This window comes from Petromyzon marinus, unplaced genomic scaffold (assembly GCF_048934315.1).
Source record: "Petromyzon marinus isolate PM22_M1 ecotype Great Lakes invasive population unplaced genomic scaffold, UKy_Petmar_22M1.pri1.0 PM_G_Scaffold_70, whole genome shotgun sequence".
NCBI lineage: Eukaryota > Metazoa > Chordata > Hyperoartia > Petromyzontiformes > Petromyzontidae > Petromyzon > Petromyzon marinus.
Window position 1 is genome coordinate 356,348 of NW_027423025.1, and position 25,622 is coordinate 381,969.

General features: G+C 44.0%; 1 protein-coding gene across 1 annotated transcript; it reads right to left on the bottom strand.

The window, feature by feature from the left end:
• Nucleotides 1-8,617: 8,617 nt before the first annotated feature.
• On the bottom strand, nt 8,618-24,002 carry LOC142920267 (uncharacterized). The gene is made up of 2 exons (XM_076062783.1): nt 23,973-24,002; nt 8,618-10,643 (listed from the first exon to the last, which is right to left on the bottom strand). Exons 1-2 carry the CDS (start codon nt 24,000-24,002, stop codon nt 8,634-8,636), a joined length of 2,040 nt encoding a protein of 679 aa, XP_075918898.1. The 3' UTR covers nt 8,618-8,633.
• Between the last annotated feature and the right edge of the window lie 1,620 nt (nt 24,003-25,622).

The following is a 25,622-nucleotide window of genomic DNA, read 5'->3' on the forward strand; positions in this document are numbered from 1 at the left end:
ACATCATCCCACACAAAATGCACCTGAAGGGTTTCTCTCCTGTGTGTGTTCTCTGGTGTATTTTAAGAGCAGATGACCGTGAAAATACCTTCCCACACACACTGCACCTGAAGGGTTTCTCTCCTGTGAGTTCTCTGGTGGGTCTTAAGAACTGATGGCCATGCAAATGCCTTGTCACACACACTGCACTTGAAGGGTTTCTCTCCCGTGTGTGTTCTCTGGTGTCTTTGAAGATCAGATGAATCTGAAAATGCCTTCCCACACACACTTCACTTGAAGGGTTTCTCTCCCGTGTGTGTTCTCTGGTGTGTTTTAAGAGCAAATGAACCTGAAAATGTCTTCCGACACACACTGCACCTGAAGGGTTTCTCTCCCGTGTGTGTTCTCTGGTGTTTTTTAAGAGTAGATGAATCTGAAAACGTCTTCCTACACACACTGCACTTCAAGGGTTTCTCTCCCGTGTGTGTTCTCTGGTGTGTTTTAAGAGCAGATGACCATGAAAATGTCTTCCCACACACACTGCACCTGAAGGGTTTCTCTCCCGTGTGTGTTCTCTGGTGTGTTTTAAGAGTAGATGAATCTGAAAATGTCTTCCCACACACAGTGCACTTGAAGGGTTTCTCTCCCGTGTGTGTTCTCTGGTGTATTTTAAGAGTAGATGACCGTGAAAATGCCTTCCCACACACACTGCACTTGAAGGGTTTCTCTCCCGTGTGTGTTCTCTGGTGGGTTTCAAGAACTGATGGCCATGCAAATGCCTTGTCACACACAGTGCACTTGAAGGGTTTCTCTTCTATGCGAGTTCTCTGGTGCTGTGTCAAATTTCCAGTCCGATCCGTGCTGTATGCACGCTGGTCACATTGTTGACTTGTCGTACCGAGCTGCTGCGCTGACTGCCTTTGCTCCATTAGACCAGCGTCAGCTGCAGACAGAAAATAAGAATATCCACACCATCTACACGTCAGTATCGAGCCATGGAGGAATTAATATAAACAGTCACACGTGACTTACACGTCTATATTCATTCATGTATTCATGACTAGCTGTACTACCCGGATTCGCCCGGGACTTGGATCCACCACGTTCGGCCGCCTTTGTCTCCCCAGTGGCGATGTTCACACCACAGCAGTTACTCGTTTGAGGCTGAGTCGACCTAGGGGAGGCCCAGAAGCGGTTCAAATAATCGTCACCGGTGGTGGCCGTGAGCGGGAATAGAACTCGGGTCGCCGGGTTCGTAGCGCGGCGTAGCGCTAACCGCTACACTACAATGCGTTACGCTTACACACACAGACACACACACAGACACACACACAGACACACACACAGATACACACACAGACACACACACACAGACACACACACACACAGACACACAGACAACGCTAACCGCTACACTACAATGAGTGACGCTTCCACATGCGAGGGTCACGAGACAGATTTGACGTCACAGCTCACTATACATTATTGAGCTCCCCTCCCCCCCTAAAAAACACAAAAATGTATTTGTATAATGTTTGCACGGTGTAAAGTCTGGAAAGTACCCACATGGCAAATTTCCAATTTGTTGCATGTCGGGAAGGTCGCTAAACATTTTGAACAGACAACACACAATCACAACTTTGCCTTTTATATATATTTGGAGATGCAGTGAAAAACTTTCCCAAAATTCTTCCCGCGTTTTCAGTTTTTTTTATTTTCAGTTTGATTTATTTTGGTTATAGTCCCGTGAGCCATTCGGCTCTTGAATCGGGTGCAACCACAACAAGCAACAAAACAAAACACGACCAAGAAAAACATCTTACAGTGACTATGTGTGACTGTGCAAACAGCACTGTCATGGCACGGAATGAGAGGGCAAATGTCATAAATATTCCTGTAAGCCCTTGCATCTTCAACATTAATGTTGCCATAGAAACGTCGTGGGGTTTTTTGCTTCATTGTAAAAAAAGAAAAAATTATTATCTGTTATTTTTATTTTATTTTCTATTTACGTGACTTTACCGAAAGAACCAAGAATATTAATTCCTGCAGTCACCAAAGTTTTAAGTCAAAACATTCACACACGTTGACAAAGCCTCACCCTGTGTTGTTGTGGGCAGGTCGCTTCTGATAACAAGAGCGGAATAGCAGCTCAAGCGGGCTTGGCCTGCTAACAAAAGAAAATAAAAACTGCGTGAATATTTACAATAAAACAAAGTTACAAAGTGGCGAGCCGGGTGAAGACAAATGAAACTTAAGCGAGATAATTAAAGTAAACGCAATCAGGCGAGGGCAGGAGGCAAGGCCCCGCGTGGCTAGGCCCCGCGTTGTAAAGTTCCAACCTGGACATCGATTCCCATGCTCGCTGCTACTCAACTGACATCCCTACCAGAGAGAGAGGCTCTACCTTGGTAAACAACAACAACAACAACCACCACCACAACGACCACCACAACCACAACGATGAGAATTTCTCACCTCGGATTTCAGTGCAAGCGCGCACACGGCAGCTTCCTGTTACCTCGCGACAGCAGGAAGTAGTATGACGTCACTTCCCTCCCTAGGGCGGCTCTGTAACTGAATAAATTATGTTAATGAGGCCGGCCCATATGTCGAGGGATGGGGGCGTGGGCGCTGAACCCGTCGCAATAAACTCGCGACGGCTTTAACGGAACATTATGTTAATGTATATCCTTAGTTTTTTCGGTAAAGTCACGTTGAAGGGAAACAACAAAATAATAAAACATATATAAAACAATAAAAAATTCTCACGACGTTTCGACCATAACTCAAACGGTCGTCTTCAGGTGTGTTGGTTTGCACAAATTTATTTTTAAACGGCGCATTTGTTTATTTATTAAAACGTTAGCGCCACGCGCAACGATTTGGCAGTTTATTTAGGACTAGTCCATCTATATTCTGAAAAGAGGGGGGAGACGAAATTTTTTATAATGTATGCTGTCTGAAAGCCACTGTAAGCGTGAATAATCAATTAAGACCTGAAATGGTTTATCAAATCTTTCCAATGATTGCTAAGATAGAATCCATCTTCTCGGTTGAAATTGTCTATGTGCTTGTATATGTGGATAGTCTCATGAACGAATCTCTCATGGTAGCCAGATGGCTTACAAAGAACCTCTGTCTTGGAAAAGTCAATGGCATGTGAGCCTACTAAATTAGAACAATGATCTGCCACGGCCGAGGTGTTGGTCCTACCGTGTTTAAGGTCTGCTTTGTGTTCACGAATGCGGTCCGAGACATGGCGTTTGGTTTCTCCAATGTAACTACTACCACAGAGGCAACTTAGTTTGTAGACACCAGGGTATTGTATGTCCGGAATCACATTTTACAGACGGAACCAGATCACGGATTTTATGTAATGTGTTGAAACGGACCTGGATCTTGTGTTTATTCAAGATTTTGGAGATCTTTTTTGTGATCCCCGCAATGTAGGGTAAAGTGATGGTTTTGAAAGGCTCCTCAAGAGGGTTCTTCTTCATGGTTTGAGTGATAGCTTTGCGGATTGTATAGTCGGAGTAACCATTAGCCCTAAGAGCTTGGTGTACGTGCTTGAGTTCACTGCTTATGTGTTCCTGGTCGGATATGCATTGGGCTCTATGATACAGAGTCTTGATGAGAGAATTCTTCTGTGATGGATGGTGGTGGGAATCCGGTTTCAGATAAGCATCCGTATGGGTAGCTTTCCTGTAGACAGAGTGGCTCATTGAACCATCAGGTCTCTTTTTAATTAGGACATCCAAAAAAGGTATCTTGCCATCTATTTCGACTTCCATGGTAAATCTGATGGCTGGGTGTATGGAATTGATGTGGTCGAAGAATTGGTCTAGAGCAGGCCGGCCATGTGGCCAGATGACAAAAGTGTCATCCACGTACCTCTTCCATAAGGTTGGGCGCAGAGTGGCAGTCTGGATGGCGTCAGTCTCAAATTTCTCCATGAAAATGTTAGCTATAACTGGAGAACGGGGGGAGCCCATTGGGGTGCCCTCAGTTTGTTTGTAGAAAGTTCCATTCCAAGTGAAGTATGTATTGGTTAAACAGTGTCTCACCATGTGTGGTGACGTCACAGAGTTGGAGTTTAAGTTGATTTAGTTTATTTTTCCATTGCTCCCTCCCTTGGGTGTGTGAGCTCAGCAACAACAACGTGGACATTATTGTGTATACACTGTGTGTGTACACTGTGTGTGTACACTGTGTGTCACTGTGTGTCGCTGTGTGTATACACTGTGTGTGTGTACAGTGTGTGTCTACCTGTGTGTGTGCGTCTACCTGTGTGTATACACTGTGTGTGTGTACACTGTGTGTGTGTACAGTGTGTGTACACTGTGTACAGTGTGTGTGTACACTGTGTGTGTACACTGTGTGTATACACTGTGTGTGTGTACACTGTGTACAGTGTGTGTACACTGTGTATGTACACTGTGTGTGCACACTGTGTGTATACACTGTGTGTGTGTACACTGTGTGTGTACATTGTGTGTGTGTACACTATGTGTATACAGTGTGTGTGTACACTGTGTGTACACTGTTTGTGTACACTGTGTGTGTGTACACTGTGTATACCCTGTGTGTGTACACTGTTTGTGCACACTGCGTATACACTATGTGTGTACACTCTGTGCGTGTACACTGTGTGTATAGACTGTGTGTGTACACTGTATGTACACTGTGTGTACAGTGTGTGTATACACTGTGTATGTGTACACTGTGTATGTGTACACTGTGTGTGTGTACACTGTTTGTATACACTGTGTGTATGTACACTGTGTGTGTGTACACTATGTGTGTACACTGTTTGTGTCCGCATTGAACCGAACCCCCGGCAAGGCCGTCTACTTAACGACGAGAAAAAAATCACACGAAATGTCCTTTTCAATGAAGTCTTCCAGATGTAAATTGATACAAGCTTTTAATGAGGAAATAAAATCATCTCATTCAAAACACAACACAATTCAAAGATGTTTCCTTTTAAAACTTCAAAACGGAGCATCGGGTACTTGCGTGAATGCGTCCTTCGTGTGCAAATGTTGTGACTTTCCTGGCCTGAAGGCCGTCACTGTGTTGGACCCTTATTGGTGCACAGCGTCTCAACAACAGCAGTGGGGTTTGCTTCAACCGATGGTTACGAACATCCAGACGTGAATCAGCAAGGAGCATTTCTAGTCCCAGTTAGACAAAATCTACGTCAACACGTAAGACAAAACTACAATTCGTGTTGTAGAGAATGTACCTCCTCCTATACGTGTAACTTTCAAGTGGTATGCCTTGTAACTGATGAATGATCTAAGCGTGCTCCCTATGTCAAAGACAATGAGTTGCTCCAGATGCTTCGTGAAACACAAAAGTACCCTTTCACCTGTATCACAAGAACAACGGGTCTCACCTGAGTTCTCTGTACAGGTTACTTTCAAACAGACACACTTTGTCCTAACATCACTTATTCAATGTTTGACCCTTATAGATCAAATGTTACAAGTATGCACAAAACCAGACAAGTATACATTCTAAATTATTGACAGGCATATTAACAAAATTGGATTACTGCAGTGAAATATACTGCATCACGTTACATCGTATTAACAAGCTTTTTAAAAAAGTTGCAGTCTGCTTCACCGTGTATGTAAAACATACTATTGTGTCATTCAAAACGAGTAGGCCATTGCATGCTGGCATCTGAGTGAAAATGTAGCAAATTCTAAACATTACCTACAAACTACACAACTGAGATGACACATCAATCATCGCCTCCTACTGACAGGCTCTTGTCCACATGCAGGCCGGTGCAGGGCCACCATCTTGTGCCACACAGGGGCAGCTGCTACTTGGGGATGCTCTTTGAGTGTTTCAGGCGAGTTACGACACACAACTCCAAGTTGCTGAGGCGATTAAGCAAGCACCGTGTAAAAGCAATTATTATAACATAGTGAATGCTTGGGAGCTTATTGGCTCTTGCTCCTGGTTAGAGATCTACCCAACCCACGGGCCCACAAAGTGTTCAACTTCACATTCTTGTGATTAAAGGCCTGTGACAAAGGTGCATCTATTGTAGTGACATCGTCTCTGGCTTACACATCTACCGGGTCTCCACCTGACTTTGGATTGTCTCGGAGGAAGTCCACCCAAACCTCCACTTCCACAAACTGCTGGGAGTTGCCTCGCACTGCCTCACAGTCAGAATTATAATCCTGCTTCACGTTGCCTCCATCGATGTGAAGGTCCCATTTTGCAGTTGAATCTTCATCTTCACATTTCACCTTCACTTCTTCCCTCTTCACCATCACTTCTTCCCTGTTCACCATCACCTCTTCATATTTCACCTCGATACCTTTAAAAGTGTCCAAGCTGGGATTTTCGTCCGGTTCTTGTTTCATAAGGGATGGGCTTATTGTGGCACTTTGACTTTCACAAGCTGATTTCAGATTCCACTCCTTGCAGATCTTCTGATGCTTCCGTGTTCTCTGGTGTACTTGAAGATTTTATGAATGTGCAAATGCCTTCCCGCAGAGTGCACCTGAAGGGTTTCTCTCCCGTGTGTGTTCTCTGATGTACTTTAAGATGTGATGACTGTGCAGACATCATCCCTCACAGAGTGTACCTCAAGGGTTTCTCTCCTGTCTTCTCTGGTGTACTTGAAGATTTGATTAATGTGCAAATGCCTTCCCGCACACACTGCACTTGAAGGGTTTCTCTCCCGTGTGTTCTCTGGTGTTTTTTAAGAGCAGATGACCGTGAAAATGTCTTCCCACAAACACTGCACTTGAAGGGTTTCTCTCCCGTGTGTGTTCTCTGGTGATTTTTAAGAATAGATGAATCTGAAAATGTCTTCCCACACACACTGCACAAGAAGGGTTTCTCTCCCGTGTGTGTTCTCTGGTGTGTTTTAAGAGCAGATGACCGTGAAAATGTCTTCCCACAAACACTGCACTTGAAGGGTTTCTCTCCCGTGTGTGTTCTCTGGTGTTTTTTAAGAGTAGATGAATCTGAAAATGTCTTCCCACACACTGCACCTGGAGGGTTTCTCTCCCGTGTGTGTTCTCTGGTGTTTTTTAAGAGCAGATGAATCAGAAAATGTTTTCCCACACACACTGCACAAGAAGGGTTTCTCTCCCGTGTGTGTTCTCTGGTGTGTTTTAAGAGCAGATGACCGTGAAAATGCCTTCACACACACACTGCACTTGAAGGGTTTCTCTCCCGTGTGTGTTCTCTGGTGTGTTTTAAGAGCAAATGAATCTGAAAATGTCTTCACACACACACTGCACTTGAAGGGTTTCTCTCCCGTGTGTGTTCTCTGGTGTGTTTTAAGAGCAGATGACCATGAAAATGTCTTCCCACACACACTGCACCTGAAGGGTTTCTCTCCCGTGTGTTCTCTGGTGTTTTTTAAGATTAGATGAATATGAAAATGTCCTCCCACACACACTGCACTTGAAGGGTTTCTCTCCCGTGTGTGTTCTCTGGTGTTTTTTAAGAGTAGATGAATCTGAAAATGTCTTCCCACACACACTGCACTTGAAGGGTTTCTCTCCCGTGTGTGTTCTCTGGTGTCTTTGAAGATGAGATGAATCTGAAAATGCCTTTCCACACACACTGCACTTGAAGGGTTTCTCTCCCATGTGTGTTCTCTGGTGTGTTCTAAGAGCAAATGAATCTGAAAATGTCTTCCCACACACACTGCACTTGAAGGGTTTCTCTCCCGTGTGTGTTCTCTGGTGTGTTTTAAGAGCAAACGAATCTGAAAATGCCTTCCCACACACACTGCACAAGAAGGGTTTCTCTCCCGTGTGTGTTCTCTGGTGTGTTTTAAGAGCAGATGACCGTGAAAATGTCTTCCCACAAACACTGCACTTGAAGGGTTTCTCTCCCGTGTGTGTTCTCTGGTGTTTTTTAAGAGTAGATGAATCTGAAAATGTCTTCCCACACACTGCACCTGGAGGGTTTCTCTCCCGTGTGTGTTCTCTGGTGTTTTTTAAGAGCAGATGAATCAGAAAATGTTTTCCCACACACACTGCACAAGAAGGGTTTCTCTCCCGTGTGTGTTCTCTGGTGTGTTTTAAGAGCAGATGACCGTGAAAATGCCTTCACACACACACTGCACTTGAAGGGTTTCTCTCCCGTGTGTGTTCTCTGGTGTGTTTTAAGAGCAAATGAATCTGAAAATGTCTTCACACACACACTGCACTTGAAGGGTTTCTCTCCCGTGTGTGTTCTCTGGTGTGTTTTAAGAGCAGATGACCATGAAAATGTCTTCCCACACACACTGCACCTGAAGGGTTTCTCTCCCGTGTGTTCTCTGGTGTTTTTTAAGATTAGATGAATATGAAAATGTCCTCCCACACACACTGCACTTGAAGGGTTTCTCTCCCGTGTGTGTTCTCTGGTGTTTTTTAAGAGTAGATGAATCTGAAAATGTCTTCCCACACACACTGCACTTGAAGGGTTTCTCTCCCGTGTGTGTTCTCTGGTGTCTTTGAAGATGAGATGAATCTGAAAATGCCTTTCCACACACACTGCACTTGAAGGGTTTCTCTCCCATGTGTGTTCTCTGGTGTGTTCTAAGAGCAAATGAATCTGAAAATGTCTTCCCACACACACTGCACTTGAAGGGTTTCTCTCCCGTGTGTGTTCTCTGGTGTGTTTTAAGAGCAAACGAATCTGAAAATGCCTTCCCACACACTGCACTTGAAGGGTTTCTCTCCCGTGTGTGTTCTCTGGTGTGTTTTAAGAGCAGATGACCGTGAAAATGTCTTCCCACACACACTGCACAAGAAGGGTTTCTCTCCCGTGTGTGTTCTCTGGTGTGTTTTAAGAGCTGATGACCGTGAAAATGTCTTCCCACAAACACTGCACTTGAAGGGTTTCTCTCCCGTGTGTGTTCTCTGGTGTTTTTTAAGAGTAGATGAATCTGAAAATGTCTTCCCACACACACTGCACCTGGAGGGTTTCTCTCCCGTGTGTGTTCTCTGGTGTTTTTTAAGAGCAGATGAATCAGAAAATGTCTTCCCACACACACTGCACCTGAAGGGTTTCTCTCCCGTGTGTGTTCTCTGGTGTTTTTTAAGATTAGATGAATATGAAAATGTCCTCCCACACACACTGCACTTGAAGGGTTTCTCTCCCGTGTGTGTTCTCTGGTGTTTTTTAAGAGTAGATGAATCTGAAAATGTCTTCCCACACACACTGCACTTGAAGGGTTTCTCTCCCGTGTGTGTTCTCTGGTGTCTTTGAAGATGAGATGAATCTGAAAATGCCTTTCCACACACACTGCACTTGAAGGGTTTCTCTCCCATGTGTGTTCTCTGGTGTGTTCTAAGAGCAAATGAATCTGAAAATGTCTTCCCACACACACTGCACTTGAAGGGTTTCTCTCCCGTGTGTGTTCTCTGGTGTGTTTTAAGAGCAAACGAATCTGAAAATGCCTTCCCACACACACTGCACTTGAAGGGTTTCTCTCCCGTGTGTGTTCTCTGGTGTGTTTTAAGAGCAGATGACCGTGAAAATGTCTTCCCACACACACTGCACAAGAAGGGTTTCTCTCCCGTGTGTGTTCTCTGGTGTGTTTTAAGAGCAGATGACCGTGAAAATGTCTTCCCACAAACACTGCACTTGAAGGGTTTCTCTGCCGTGTGTGTTCTCTGGTGTTTTTTAAGAGTAGATGAATCTGAAAATGTCTTCCCACACACACTGCACTTGAAGGGTTTCTCTCCCGTGTGTGTTCTCTGGTGTGTTTTAAGAGCAAACGAATCTGAAAATGCCTTCCCACACACACTGCACTTGAAGGGTTTCTCTCCCGTGTGTGTTCTCTGGTGTGTTTTAAGAGCAGATGACCGTGAAAATGTCTTCCCACACACACTGCACAAGAAGGGTTTCTCTCCCGTGTGTGTTCTCTGGTGTGTTTTAAGAGCAGATGACCGTGAAAATGTCTTCCCACAAACACTGCACTTGAAGGGTTTCTCTCCCGTGTGTGTTCTCTGGTGTTTTTTAAGAGTAGATGAATCTGAAAATGTCTTCCCACACACACTGCACCTGGAGGGTTTCTCTCCCGTGTGTGTTCTCTGGTGTTTTTTAAGAGCAGATGAATCAGAAAATGTCTTCCCACACACACTGCACTTGAAGGGTTTCTCTCCCGTGTGTGTTCTCTGGTGAATTTTAAGAGCAGATGACTGTGAAAATGCCTTCCCACACACAGTGCACTTGAAGAGTTTCTCTCCCGTGTGTGTTCTCTGGTGTTTTTTAAGAGTCGATGAATCTGAAAATGCCTTCCCACACACAGTGCACTTGAAGGGTTTCTCTCCCGTGTGTGTTCTCTGGTGTTTTTTAAGAGTCGATGAATCTGAAAATGCCTTGTCACACACACTGCACCTGAAGGGTTTCTCTCCCGTGTGTGTTCTCTGGTGTGTTTTAAGAGTCGATGAATCTGAAAATGCCTTGTCACACACACTGCACCTGAAGGGTTTCTCTCCCGTGTGTGTTCTCTGGTGTCTTTGAAGATGAGATGAATCTGAAAATGCCTTGTCACACACACTGCACCTGAAGGGTTTCTCTCCCGTGTGTGTTCTCTGGTGTGTTTTAAGAGTAGATGAATCTGAAAATGCCTTGTCACACACAGTGCACTTGAAGGGTTTCTCTCCTGTGTGAGTTCTCTGGTGCTGTGTCAAATTTCCAGTCCAATCCGTGCCGTATGCACGCTGGTCGCATTGTTGACTTGTCGTACCGAGCTGCTGTGCTGAGTGCATTTGCTCCATCAGACCAGGGTCAGCTGCAGACAGAAAATAAGAATATCCACACCATCTACACGTCAGTATCGAGCCATGGAGGAATTAATATATACAGTCACACGTGACTTACACGTCTATATTCATTCATGTATTCATGACTAACTGTACTACCTGGCTTCGCCCGGGACTTGGATCCACCACGTCCGGCCGCCTTTGTCTCCCCAGTGGCGATGTTCACACCACCACAGCAGTTACTCGTTTGAGGCTGAGTCGACCTAGGGGAGGCCCAAAAGCGGTTCAAATAATCATTACCGGTGGTGGCCGTGAGCGGGAATCGAACTCGGGTCGCCAGGTTCGTTGCGCAGCGTAGCGCTAACCGCTACACTACAATGAGTTACTCTTCCACACACACACACAGATACACACACAGACACACAGACACACACAGACACACACAGACACACACACACAGACACACAAACACACACACAGATACAGACACACACAGACACACACACAGACACACACACACAGATACACAGAGTCACACAGATACACACACACAGACACACACACACACAAACAGACACACACACACAGACACACAGACACACACACACAGACACACACAAACAGACACACACAGACACAAACACACAGACAACGCTAACCGCTAGACTACAATGCGTTACTCTTCGACATGCGAGGGTCACGTGACAGATTTGACGTCACAGCTCACTTGCCGTCCAAAAAATCTATACATTATTGAGCTCCCCTCTACCCACCTAAAAAAACACAAAAGTGTATTTGTATAATGTTTGCACGGTGTACAGCCTGGAAAGTACCCACATGGCAAATTTCCAGTTTGTTGCATGTCGGGAAGTACGCTAAACATTTTGAACAGACAACACACACAATCACAACTTTGCCTTTTATATATATTTGGAGATGCAGTGAAAAACTTTCCCAAATTCATCACGCGGTTTCAGTTTTTTGATTTTCAGTTTGATTTATTTTGGTTATAGTCCCGTGAGCCATTCGGCTCTTGAATCGGGTGCAACCACAACTAGCAACAAAACAAAAACACGACCAAGAAAAACATCTTACAGTGACTATGTGTGACTGTGCAAACAGCACTGTCATGGCACGCAATGAGAGGGCAAATGTCATAAATATTCCTGTAAGCCCTCGCATCTTCAACATTAATGTTGCCATAGAAACGTTGTGGGGTGTTTTGCTTCATTGTAAAAAAAGAAAAATTATTATCTGTTATTTTTATTTTATTTTCTATCTACGTGACTTTACCAAAAGAACCAAGAATATTAATTCCTGCAGTCACCAAAGTTTTAAGTCAAAACATTCACACACGTTGACAAAGCCTCACCTTGTGTTGTTGTGGGCAGGTCGCTTCTGATAACAAGAGCGGTATAGCAGCTCAAGCGGGCTTGGCCTGGTAACAAAAGAACGAAAATAAAAACTGCGTGAATATTGACAATAAAACAAAGTTACAAAGTGGCGAGCCGGGTGAAGACAAATTAAACTTAAGCGAGATAATTAAAGTGAACGCAATCAGGCGAAGGCAGGAGGCAAGGCCCCGCGTGGCTAGGCCCCGCATTGTAAAGTTCCAACCTGGACATCGATTCCCATGCTCGCTGCTACTCAACTAACATCCCTACGAGAGAGAGAGCGAGGCTCTACCTTGGTAAACAACAACAACGACCACCACCACAACGATGAGAATTTCTCACCTCGGATTTCAGTGCAAGCGCGCACACGGCAGCTTCCTGTTGCCTCGCGACAGCAGGAAGTAGTATGACGTCACTTCCCTCCCACGAGCGGCTGTGTGACTGATTAAATTATGTTAATGAGGCCGGCCCATATGTCGAGGGATGGGGGCGTGGGCGCTGAACCCGTCGCAATAAACTCGCGACAGCTTTAACGGACACATTATGTTAATGAGCCGCCAGTCACTGGGCGTAGCTTTGCCCAAATAAGGATTGCCACTGGAACGATATCGGAAGTGACCCAAGCGGAGGTGACGTCACGCTCAAGAGCGCGGTGGACGGGGGTCGGGGTGAATACCTTGGTGACATAACGTCACTAGCGAGGTACACCTCCCCCTGGCGTTTCACGCCGATGAAGTAATGCAGAGTGGTGACGTCACAGAGTTGGAGTTGATTTAGATTCATTTTTCATTGCTCCCTCCCTTGGGTGTGTGAGCTCAGCAACAACGTGGACATTATTGTGTATACACTGTGTGTGTGTGTACACTGTGTGTGTACACTGTGTGTGTGTACACTGTGTGTATACACTGTGCGTGTACACTGTGTATACACTGTGTGTCACTGTGTGTCGCTGTGTCACTGTGTGTGTAACTGTGTGTGTGTACACTGTGTATATATACACTGTGTGTGTACCCTGTGTACACTTTGTGTATATACAGTGTGCCCTGTGTGTACACTGTGTATATACTGTATGTACACTGTGTGTACAGTGTGTGTGTACACTGTGTGTGTACACTGTGTGTACACTGCGTACACTGTGTGTGTACACTGTGTATACTGTGTGTACACTGTGTGTGTGTACACACTGTGTATACTGTGTGTGTGTACACTGTGTGTGTATACTCTGTGTGTGTACACTGTTTGTGTCCGCATTGAACCAAACCCCCGGCAAGGCCATCTACTTAATGACGAGAGAAAATTCACATGAAATGTCCTTTTCAATGAAGTCTTCCAGATGTAAATTGATACAAGCTTTTAATGAAGAAATACAATCATCTAATTCAAAACACAACACAATTCAAAGATGTTTAATTTTAAAACTTCAAAACGGAGCATGGGGTACTTGCGTGAATGCGTCCTTCGTGTGCAAATGTTGTGACTTTCCTGGCCTGAAGGCCGTCAATGTGTTGGACCCTTATTGGTGCACAGTGTCTCAACAACAGCAGTGGGGTTTGCTTCAACCGATAGGTACGAACATCCAGACGTCAATCAGCAAGGACCATTTCTAGTCCCAGTTAGACAAAATCTACGTCAACACGTAAGACAAAACTACAGTTCGTGTTGTAGAAAATGTACCTGCTCCTATACGTGTAACTTTCAAGTGGTATGCCTTGTAACTGCTGAATGATCCGAGCATGCTCCCTATTTCAAAGACAATGAGTTGCTCCAGAGGCAGACGCTTCGTGAAACACAAAAGTACCCTTTGACCTGTATCACAAGAACAACGGGTCTCACCTGAGTTCTCTGTACAGGTTACTTCCAAACACACACACACACTTTGTCCTAATATCACTTATTCAATGTGACCCTCAGACAAAATGTTACATGTACGCGCAGTCAGACAAGTATTCATTCTAAATCATTGACGGGCATATTAACATTGAATTACTGCAGCAAAATTGACTGCATCAGGTTACATCGTATTAACAAGAAGTTATTTTAAAAATACGCACCGCCTGCTTAACAGTGTATGTACACCGTACTATTGCAGTGTCATTCAAAACGAGTAGGTCATTGCATGCTGGCGTCTGGGTCAAAATGTAGCAAATTCTAAACATTAGCTACAAATAATAGATCACGGAGTTTAGATCGCAACACAAGCAATCGTCATCAGGTGGGACAACCACAGCAGCAAGAAGACAAAACTGCTGAAGTAGGCGCCTACTTCAGCGTCTTCTTCTTGCTGTGGTTGTCCCACCTGATGACGATTGCTTGTGTTGTGATCTAAACGCCGTGGTCTGTTATGTTTCTACCCACGTGATGACTTTACCGAAATAACTAGAGTGTGGATTCCTCCAGTCACAAAAGCTTCGAATGAAGATTGCCGACAAACTACACAACCGAGATGACGCATCAATCATCGCCCCCTACTGACAGGCTCTTGCCCACATGCAGGCCGGTGCAGGGCCACCACCTTGTGCCACACAGGGGCAGCTGCTACTTGGGGATGCTCTTCGAGCATCTCAGACGAGATACAAAACTCCGAGTTGCCGAGGCGATTAAGCGAGCAAAGCGTAAAAGCAATTATCATGAGAACATCGTGAATGCTTGGGAGCTTATTGGCTCTCGCTCCTGGTGAGAGATTGACCCAACCCACAGGTCCACAAAGACTGGCCACTCTTACTCTGCAGGTTGATGGTAGGAATTGAGTGTTCAACTTCAAATTCTTGTCATTAAAGGCCTGTGACAAAGGTGCATCTATTGTAGCGACATCGTCTCTGGCTTACACATCTACCGGGTCTCCACTTGACGTTGTATTGTCTAGGAGTAACTCCACCCACACTTCCACAAACTGCTGGGAGTTGCCTCGCTCTGCCTCAGTAAGAATTCACCCCCTGCTTGACGTTGCCTCCATCAATATGAAGGTCCGATTTTGGAGTTGAATCTTCATCTTCACATTTCACCTACACTTCTTCGCTATTCACCATCACTTCTTCCTTCTTTACCATCACTTATTCCCTCTTCACCATCACCTCTTCATATTTCCCCTTGATATCTTGAAAAGTGTCCAAGCTGGGATTTTCTTCCGGTTCGTGTTTCATGAGGGATGGGCTTATAGTGGCACTTTGACTTTCACAAGCTGATTTCAGACTCCACTCCTTGCAGATCTTCTGATGCTTCCGTGTTCTCTGGTGTACTTGAAGATTTTATGAATGTGCAAACGCCTTCCTGCAGAGTGCACCTGAAGGGTTTCTCTCCCGTGTGTGTTCTCTGGTGTACTTTAAGATGTGATGACTGTGCAAACATCATCCCACACAGAGTGTACCTCAAGGATTTCTCTCCTGTGTGTGTTCTCTGGTGTGTTACAAGAGGAGATGAATGTGCAAACGCCTTCCCACACACACTGCACTTGAAGGGTTTCTCTCCTGTGTGTGTTCTCTGGTGTACTTTAAGATGTGGTGACTGTGAAAACATCATCCCGCACAAAATGCACCTGAAGGGTTTCTCTCCTGTGTGTATTCTCTGGTGTTTTTTTAAGAACAGATGACAGTGAAAATGCCTTCCCACACACAGTGCACTTGAAGGGTTTCTCTCCCATGTGTGTTATCTGGTGTTCTTTAAGAACAGATGACCGTGAAAACGCCTTCCCACACACACTGCACTTGAAGGGTTTCTCTCCTGTGTGAGTCCTCTGGTGCCGTGTCAAATCTCCAGTACGATCCGTGCTGTATGCACACCGGTCGCATTGGAGCCTTGTCCTACCGAGCTGCGCTGACTGCATTTGCTCCATCAGAACAATTCTGCGGAGGAAGCGTCAGAGGAAGCGTCAGCTGCAGACAGAAAAAAATATCCACACCATCTACACGACAGTATCGAGGCACAGAGGAATGCATATATAGTCACATGTGACTTACACGTCTATATTCATATATTCATGATGTAGTAAAAAGTTTCCCAAATTCATCACAGGGCTGTTATGGCACACAATGAGAGAGAAAATGGTTATAAACATGCCTGGAAGCCCTCGTATCTTCAAAATGAATGTTCACCCAAAACTCCGAGCACACAATATCGGCTGTCTGGCTACAAAAGGAATATTTATGAGAGCTAAATTCAGCTGACATAGCAAAGGGTGTTGAAAACAATACTATTTGTGTTAGGCAGAAATTCATAAATGAATGTTCAATCGCAACTTAGAGGTGTGAATCCAGGCTCAGATGTCCTTAAATGCTGGAGTGAGCAGTTCCGACTTCAGCTGGATGTGTGTGCTGTGTTTACTTCCTGTTTCCATTCTTATAAAGAGTACCAGAGGAAAACAAAAGTAAACTATTGTTACGCTATAACCTCCGTATTCAACAGAGTTAATAGACGTTGCTGCAAACACAAACTGTACACTGTCACTGGGTAAACAGGCGGTGGCGTGTCTAGAATCACGCCCGGCCACCTTCATCTGCTTGGCATGAATGCTTCCTCACTCCACCAAGTAATTAATTGAGGATCAACGAACATAGCCGAGGCTAACTGGAGTTTGCGTGTCTCTCTCCGTGGTGAGATGTTAACTACCTCACCTGGTATACAGGAAGTAGTGGGTTCGATCCCGACACTGTCGCCTGCTGTATATTTGGAGTTTGCGCGTCTCTCCGTATAGCGTCTTTGGAAGAGGTACGTGGATGACACTTTTGTCATCTGGCCACATGGCCGGCCTGCTCTAGACCAATTCTTCGACCACATCAATTCCATACACCCAGCCATCAGATTTACCATGGAAGTCGAAAAAGATGGCAAGCTACCTTTTTTGGATGTCCTAATTAAAAAGAGACCTGATGGTTCAATGAGCCACTCTGTCTACAGGAAAGCTACCCATACGGATGCTTATCTGAAACCGGATTCCCACCACCATCCATCACAGAAGAATTCTCTCATCAAGACTCTGTATCATAGAGCCCAATGCATATCCGACCAGGAACACATAGGCAGTGAACTCAAGCACGTACACCAAGCTCTTAAGGCTAATGGTTACTCCGACTATACAATCCGCAAAGCTATCACTCAAACAATGAAGAAGGACCCTCTTGAGGAGCCGTTCAAAACCATCACTTTACCCTACATTGCGGGGATCACAAAAAAGATCTCCAAAATCTTGAATAAACACAAGATCCAGGTCCGTTTCAACACATTACATAAAATCCGTGATCTGGTTCCGTCTGTAAAAGATGTGATTCCGGACATACAGTACCCTGGTGTCTACAAACTAAGTTGCCTCTGTGATAGTAGTTACATTGGAGAAACCAAACGCCATGTCTCGGACCGCATTCGTGAACAGCAGATCACTGTTATAATTCAGTAGGCTCACATGACATTGACTTTTCCAAGACAGAGGTTCTTTGTAAGCCATCTGGCTACCATGAGAGATTCGTTCATGAGGCTATCCACATATACAAGCATAGAGATAATTTCAACCGAGAAGATGGATTCCAGCTTAGCAATCATTGGAAAGATTTGATTAACCATTTCAGGTCTTAATTGATTGTTCATGCTTACAGTGGCTTTCAGACAGCATACATTAATTTTTCGTCTCCCCCCTCTTCTTTTCAGAACAGAGATGGACTCGTCCTTCTAAATAAACTGCCAAATCGCTGCGCGTGTGCTGACTTTTTTTACACTGTTTAAAAATAAATACATCGTTTAAAAATAAATAAATTATTGCAAACCGACACACCTGATGACGACCGTTTGTGTTATGGTCGAAACGTCGTGCAAATTTTTATTGTTTCATATATATTTTATTATTTTATTGTTTCCCTTCAACGTGACTTTACCGAAAGAGCTAAGAATATGAATAAATTATGCTAATGAAGCCAGACCATATGTCGAGGGATGGGGGCGTGGGCGCTGACCCGTCGCAACAAACTCGCGACGGCTTAAGGATACATTATGTTAATGAGCCACCAGTCACTGGGCGTAGCTGTGCCCAAATAAGGATTGCCACTGGAACGATATCGGCAGTGACCCAAGAGGAGGTGACGTCACGCTCAAGAGCGCGGTGGACGGGGGAGGGCTGAATACCTTGGTGACATGACGTCACTAGCGAGGTACACCTCACCCTGGCGTTTCACGCCGATGAGGTAATGCAGAGTGGTGACCTCACAGAGTTGGAGTTTAAGTTGATTTAGATTCATTTTCCATTGCTCTCTCCCTTGGGTGTGTGAGCTCAGCAACAACAACGTGGACATTATTGTGTGTACACTGTGTGTGTACACTGTGTGTACGTATATACACTGTGTGGACATACACTGTGTATACACTGTGTGCGTGTACACTGTGTGTGTGTACACTGTGTGTGTACACTGTGTATACACTGTGTGTCACTGTGTGTCGCTGTGTCACTGTGTGTGTGTACACTGTGTGTGTGTATATATACACTGTGTGTGTACTCTGTGTGTACACTGTGTGTATATACTGTATGTACACTGTGTGTACACTGTGTGTGTACTGTTTGTGTACACTGTGTATACACTGTGTATGTACACTGTGTGTGTACAATGTGTGTACTGTGTGTGTGTACACTGTTGTATACGGCCCCTTTTTCCACAATATCCATAAGAATATTTACGGATGCATACACATAGATTTATTTTTCCTTTCTTTCGTGACAAACAATATTTTTTTTATAATGAATAAAACCGTAAGCCAGAAACACGAAAAACCAGATGTCGGTCATAAACAGGCCATATATATAAAGAAATAATAAAACTCTCAAGAGTTTGATGGGCCCCTTAGGAAAGGTCCCTCCGAGGTCAGAACACCAAGAGACTAGACACGGAGACGCCAACAGGGTAAATCGTATACATTTTTTTTCCTTATTTGCCAGTAAAACAACAAAAAAATTAAAAGGCAACAACAAGAATAAGATAAAATTAGCAGTCCTAACGCTCACTCCAATTAAGAACAGGCCACCAGACACATCAGTGAATTATTATCCAATGATTAATTCGCTATCAAATGATTTTCACCTTTAATACCTTTACTGTTAAACCAAAGCTTGGAGCAGGAATACCGAGTCACATCAAAGGTTATCGAGAAGGAATGAGGCGAACGGGCAAACTTACAAAAGAGTTTAAACAATATCCCAAGCAACCCCGACCACCTCTGTCTCTCGCAACGCGGAGAAGCAGGAATCACACCTTATCACAAGGTGCCATCTGGAAAAGCCAGCCGGGTTTGATGAGGAGACACACCCCACCCCACACACGGCAACCAGGCAAACAAAGTTTTAAAGAAAATTGCAATATAACATTAATAATAACGTGTTCACCTTACACGACATTCCATTATAGAACCTTACAGAACCAAGAGACATGGATTCCAACAATCAAGAAACGGACCTCTTAAACTCAGGATGATAATTATTTTCTTTTTAATAATTCCATCATAATAATTCGAACCTTGGTAAAACCGAGAGGTGTCGGGAGGACGTAGTTACAAACACGAGTCGTGGCGAACATGGGACCAAATGGTATTTGAGAAATATAAGTCGAAAGTATAAAGAGATAGGTGCTCCCGACCACCTTTGTCTCTCCCGAAGAGCGCGAGAGAGGAATTTCACGCCAGGGCAAACAGATCGTTATCGCAGGAACCATCTGCCACACACGGGACTTAGTAGTGGCCCCACCCCACCCTGCACACGGGCAGCAAAAGAGCGAGCGAGCTTTAAGTTAAATAAACTCACACATTTATAAACACACAAAGTGACGAAAATTAATAAACTAAGTAAGAGCCAAGGTAACAGGGTGGATTAGGCTGGTAGAATGTGGAGTCGAAATGATATTTGCAAAGTATAGAGAGATGGGAAGATCCCGGCCACCTTTGTCTTTCTCTGCAGCACGTGATAAAATGCATAGCCTCGGAAGAGCATCTTCACTTGGAAATAAATCAAATACTATGAATCACAAGCAGGATCATAACTGTGTATGATAAGATACCAACTGTGATGTGAAATGTTAAACATAAAAAAATCTCAACCATTTCTTTGTGCGTCGAAAACGTGTACGAAAAAGGGGGGGGAACCCGCCCCTCTCTTTGGATGGATGGAGTAGACAACCAGACGCCTCCAAGATGAATCGAGGTGTCTGTTGTCTTGATGTTTATGGCTTCAGGAAAGACCCCAACAGAACCGTGTCATAAATGACACACACACAAACATACACAATGACATATGAACCCCCCCCTACCACCGACACACGAACCCCCCCCCACCGACATACGATCAGATCAGAGATAGCTCCGCCTCGTGAGGGGGAGCCGAGAAGGAGAGAGATTTTTGGCATAAAAAGGAGCCGTTTCAGCATTGAAATCAGCTCATCAGCCCTCGAGGCCAGCTCAACAGAAGAAGACTCATCTCAACTCAGCTCAACAGAAGAAGACTCATCTCAACTCAGCTCAACAGAAGAAGACTCATCTCAACTCATCTCAGCAGAAGACCCGCTCAACTCATCTCAGCAGAAGACCAGCCATCACCGACGCCAGAGACGCCTCTACAACTCGCCGAATTGGCGAGTGTCGCCGATTGGCGACCCGCTGCCGCTGTTAGCGGCCAGCGCCACCACGAGCGAATCGTGAGCCTGCAATCTACAACCACCAACGACGGAGCACCAGCGTGCCAGCTGCTCGCAGACGCCCTGCGCGCATTACATACCGTCCGCGTACAACCGCGCCGCTGCGGGCGTGCTTCTAACGCCATCTACCAGACGGTCATCGCAGCTACAACAACGTATCTACTCGTTCACCAACGTCCGTCGAGTCCGAACCAACTACTGAAAGAAGAATCAACTGATACGTATGATACACTGCCCCCCACTACACGACAAAACAGACGTCTGCTTGACGCAAAGAATCGATTCCGAACATTGGCCTACTCTTTCACCACTCATACCATTCAACACACACACGGGTCATTAACAAAGCCTAAAACCTCAAGCCATTGAACCATCCGTGATTGTGGAAACATCGCAACGACCGAGTGAATAATCCATCGTTTTTAAGAGTGTTCATAATTTTCCTCTGTAATATTGTGCCGGGGCTGTACTTCTAACCGCATAAATTACCAACTGACCCATTAACAAGGATTCATTATTGGCACCTCACCACGGAGCGCCGCTCGCGGGGGTGAAGAGCGTGTTCAACCGGTTCCCTGTCAAGGGTCTGGCCACAATTAATTAAAAGATTGGCCCGAGATAAGGATCTCAAAAGGAAACATCGCCACCCATTGAGTCGCGTTGAAAAGTCTATTAGAAATACTTGAGTCGTTCGTTAATATTTTTCTTTCTACATAATCTTGCTGGTATCCACGAATGAAATAACGAATTCAAACGCATATTTGTGCCTCCAAGAATAATACTGGTTGGAGTACCCTTTCAACGAGTAGCGTTGCATAATAATCAGTCATCATATTGTTAACGTGACAATAATTGCATTAAGGGCCGCGCATGATCAATGACCGAATGCTGTGTTGTGTGACAATTCAAGTAACGAAGCATTGCGGCCATCAAGTGGTGTTGATAAGGCAATCAGAATTATTTCAGTCGAACGCTTTAATTGCATAATCGTTGATGAATCAATTAACGAACATCGCCGTGGTACTGTGCTGACGATTTCAAGCATAATAATTTCGCATATCAGAATGTGTTAAGGATTGGATACGAATCAAAGACCGAGTGCCGTGTTGTGTAATCATTCAAGAATACGAGTTTGCATATTATAAGGTTAAGGTTTTGATAGAATAGTCCGCTTGTTTTTAATCTCTCTCTCAACAACCGATCGATTGCGTTACGCGTCGGGAATTAACCACAGGTGCCGCTATCGAGGTATAACAACGCAATCGTGATGGTATCATGTTAACGCTGTGTTGAAATTCCAACATCTAGAGATTGAGTTTTCATATTATCCAAAAATTTAAGTTAGCTAGAAAATAAAATTGATCAAAGCAGAAGGTTTGTGTGTGATTCTTCCTGAAATTCTGCATAATATTGTTCTGCGTATGAGATCTGAATCCTGGGGACCTATCATAAGCACACTATCACCACACATAATCCATAACACACATAATTCATAATGTTCAATCGAGAGTAATCGTATCCTTATCGATAATACGGAATTAAAGAGCAGAGTCGAATCGACTCTCTCTCATTCACGCTCACAACGCCTGCATCACTGCATACGATTAATTGCGTTATTCCAATTCATAACACAATCCTCGTCACCGAGGCTCGACCTTATAATCCATAACGACCTGCATTATCATGACCACGCCCACTCGCATAAATTAATACGATTATATCTCGAATCAGCATAATTTATGCACATAATTACACTGATGAACATAATTTCGGATAAATTATGCAAATTTCAAATTTCATTAATTTTTTGTTATTTTCATCAATTTTCATAACACCTATATATACAACAGTTTCTCCCCTGTGTGAGTTTTCTGGTGCAATGTCAAATGTTCAGTACGATCCGTGCTGTATGGACACCGGTCGCATTGATGCCTTTTTGCACCGAGCTGCACCAAGTGCCTTTGCTCCATCAGACAAATTCTGCAGAGGAAGCGACAGCTGCAGAGAGAAAAAAAGAATATCCACACCATCTACACGTCAGTATCGATGCACAGAGGAATGCATATATACAGTCACACGTGACTAACACGTCTATACTTATTCATATATTCATGTTATAGTGAAAAAGTGTCCCAAATTCATCACACGAGCTGTTATGGCACGCAATGAGGGCAAATGTCATAAACGTGCCTGGAAGTGCTCGTATCTTCAAAATGAACGTTAACCCAAAACTCCGAGCACACAATTTCGGCTGTCTGGCTTCAAAATGAATATTTATGAAAGCTAAATTCAGGTGACATAGCAAAGGGTGTTGAAAATAATACTATTTGTGTTATGCAGAAATGCATAAATTAATGTTCAATCGCAACTTAGAGGTGTGAAGCCAGGCACAGATGTCCTTGAATGCTGGGATGAACAGTTCCGACTTCAGCTGCACGTGTGCTGTGATAACTTCCCGACTACATTCTTAGAAAGAGTAGCAGAGGAAAACAAAAATAAACTACTGTTTTTATATAACCTCCGTGCTCAATAGAGTTAGACTTTACTGCAAATACAAACTTTACCCTGTCACACACTCAGAGGTGGAGCCAGGATTTTCAGGTAGGAGGGGCAACCCCTTCAGCAATGAAAAATGATAAGAGTTAGTAAGTAAGGAGTTGTTAGTAGGGAGTTGTTAGTAGGGAGTTGTTAGTACGTAAGGAGTTGTTAGTAGGGAGTTGTTAGTAAGTAGGGAGTTGTTCGTAAGGAGTTGTTACTAAGGACTTGTCCCTTATATTCTTAGCTCTTTCGGTAAAGTCACGTTGAAGGGAAACAATAAAATAATAAAATATATATAAAACAATACAAATTATCACGTTTTATATCTTTTTATATATTGAATATAAATTACTGCAGTCACGAAAGCTTTAAATCAAAATTTAGCTTGTGTTGCGCCCGAAACGTCGTGATTTATTTTATTTTGTACCTACCACGTGATGACTTTAACCTGAAAGGACCAAAGAGCATCACGCTGAAGAATATTCTCCGTGTCTCAGGTGGACTGGAGTAGGCTCGTGGCTCGTGGTCACAGCTGTGGGTGACAAGAGTGGCGGATGCGGCGTGCCCAGCCGACTTGGGGACAGATCTGGCTGAAATGAAGCTTTGTACATGACCCGCAGTGGTGAAGTATGGTCAAACAACCTCCCCCTCCTCCCCATTACCGCCATGGAGTTGGGGAAGCCTTCATCCATTGGTGGAATGAGATGGGCGGAGTTTATTCTGTATCAACGATATATTGAAATGACAAGAGGGACCTTGAAAGTGTTTCTCAGAGGGGAGAATCACATTAGGCTTAAGTTTCAATGCGTACCATTGAAGTATTGTTCATTGTAAGAGCTGGCTAAGTGTACATGTTGTGGCGGCTTGTAGAAGAATAAAAAAAGATTTCCCCCAAAAAAATATTGCTCAAAATGCCCCTCCAATATATTGCTATTAAAAATATTTAAACAAAAATAATAATTGCTGTGCTATGTAAATAAAAATAACAATTTTCTAAACCTTGGCCACAATATGTGGACTTGTCTTCATGTAACAATGCATAGATTTCTGTTTATATGATTGTGGTTATGAAGAAAAAAACAGCAATGTTGTAATAGAATAACACTCTTAGACATTTCATATTCTTAGTTTTTTTGGTAAAGTCACGTTGAAGAGAAACAACAAAATAATAAAATATATATAAAACAATAAAAAATTCTCACGACGTTTCGACCATAACTCAAACGGTCGTCTTCAGGTGTGTTGGTTCGCATACATTTATTTTTAAACGGCGCATTTATTTATTTATAAAAAAACGTTAGCGCCACGCGCAGCGATTTGGCAGTTTACCCAGGACTAGTCCATCTATATTCTGAAAAGAGGAGGGGGGAGACGAATTTTTTTATAATGTATGCTGTCTGAAAGCCACTGTAAGCGTGAACAATCAATTAAGAACTGAAATGGTTTATCAAATCTTTCCAATGATTGCTAAGATAGAATCCATCTTCTCGGTTGAAATTGTCTCTGTGCTTGTATATGTGGATAGCCTCATGAACGAATCTCTCATGGAAGCCAGATGGCTTACAAAGAACCTCTGTCTTGCAAAAGTCAATGGCATGTGAGCCTACTGAATTAGAACAATGATCTGCTACGGCCGAGGTGTTGGTCCTACCGTGTTTAAGGTCTGCTTTGTGTTCACGAATGCGGTCCGAGACATGGCGTTTGGTTTCTCCAATGTAACTACTACCACAGAGGCAACTTAGTTTGTAGACACCAGGGTATTGTATGTCCGGAATCACATCTTTTACAGACGGAACCAGATCACGGATTTTATGTAATGTGTTGAAACGGACCTGGATCTTGTGTTTATTCAAGATTTTGGAGATCTTTTTTGTGATCCCAGCAATGTAGGGTAAAGTGATGGTTTTGAAAGGCTCCTCAAGAGGGTTCTTCTTCATGGTTTGAGTGATAGCTTTGCGGATTGTATAGTCGGAGTAACCATTAGCCCTAAGAGCTTGGTGTACGTGCTTGAGTTCACTGCTTATGTGTTCCTGGTCGGATATGCATTGGGCTCTATAATACAGAGTCTTGATGAGAGAATTCTTCTGTGATGGATGGTGGTGGGAATCTGGTTTCAGATAAGCATCCGTATGGGTAGCTTTCCTGTAGACAGAGTGGCTCATTGAACCATCAGGTCTCTTTTTAATTAGGACATCCAAAAAAGGTATCTTGCCATCTATTTCGACTTCCATGGTAAATCTGATGGCTGGGTGTATGGAATTGATGTGGTCGAAGAATTCGTCTAGAGCAGGCCGGCCATGTGGCCAGATGAC

What these genes read in the sequence shown, in the direction of transcription:
- LOC142920267 (XM_076062783.1), bottom strand. Translation starts at nt 24,002, where the DNA reads ATGGATGAAGGCTTCCCCAACTCCATGGCG. An exon ending in GCTTCCCCAACTCCATGGCG is followed by an intron (nt 10,644 to 23,972) that starts GTAATGGGGAGG and finishes AATTTGACACAG; the next exon opens with CACCAGAGAACTCACACAGG.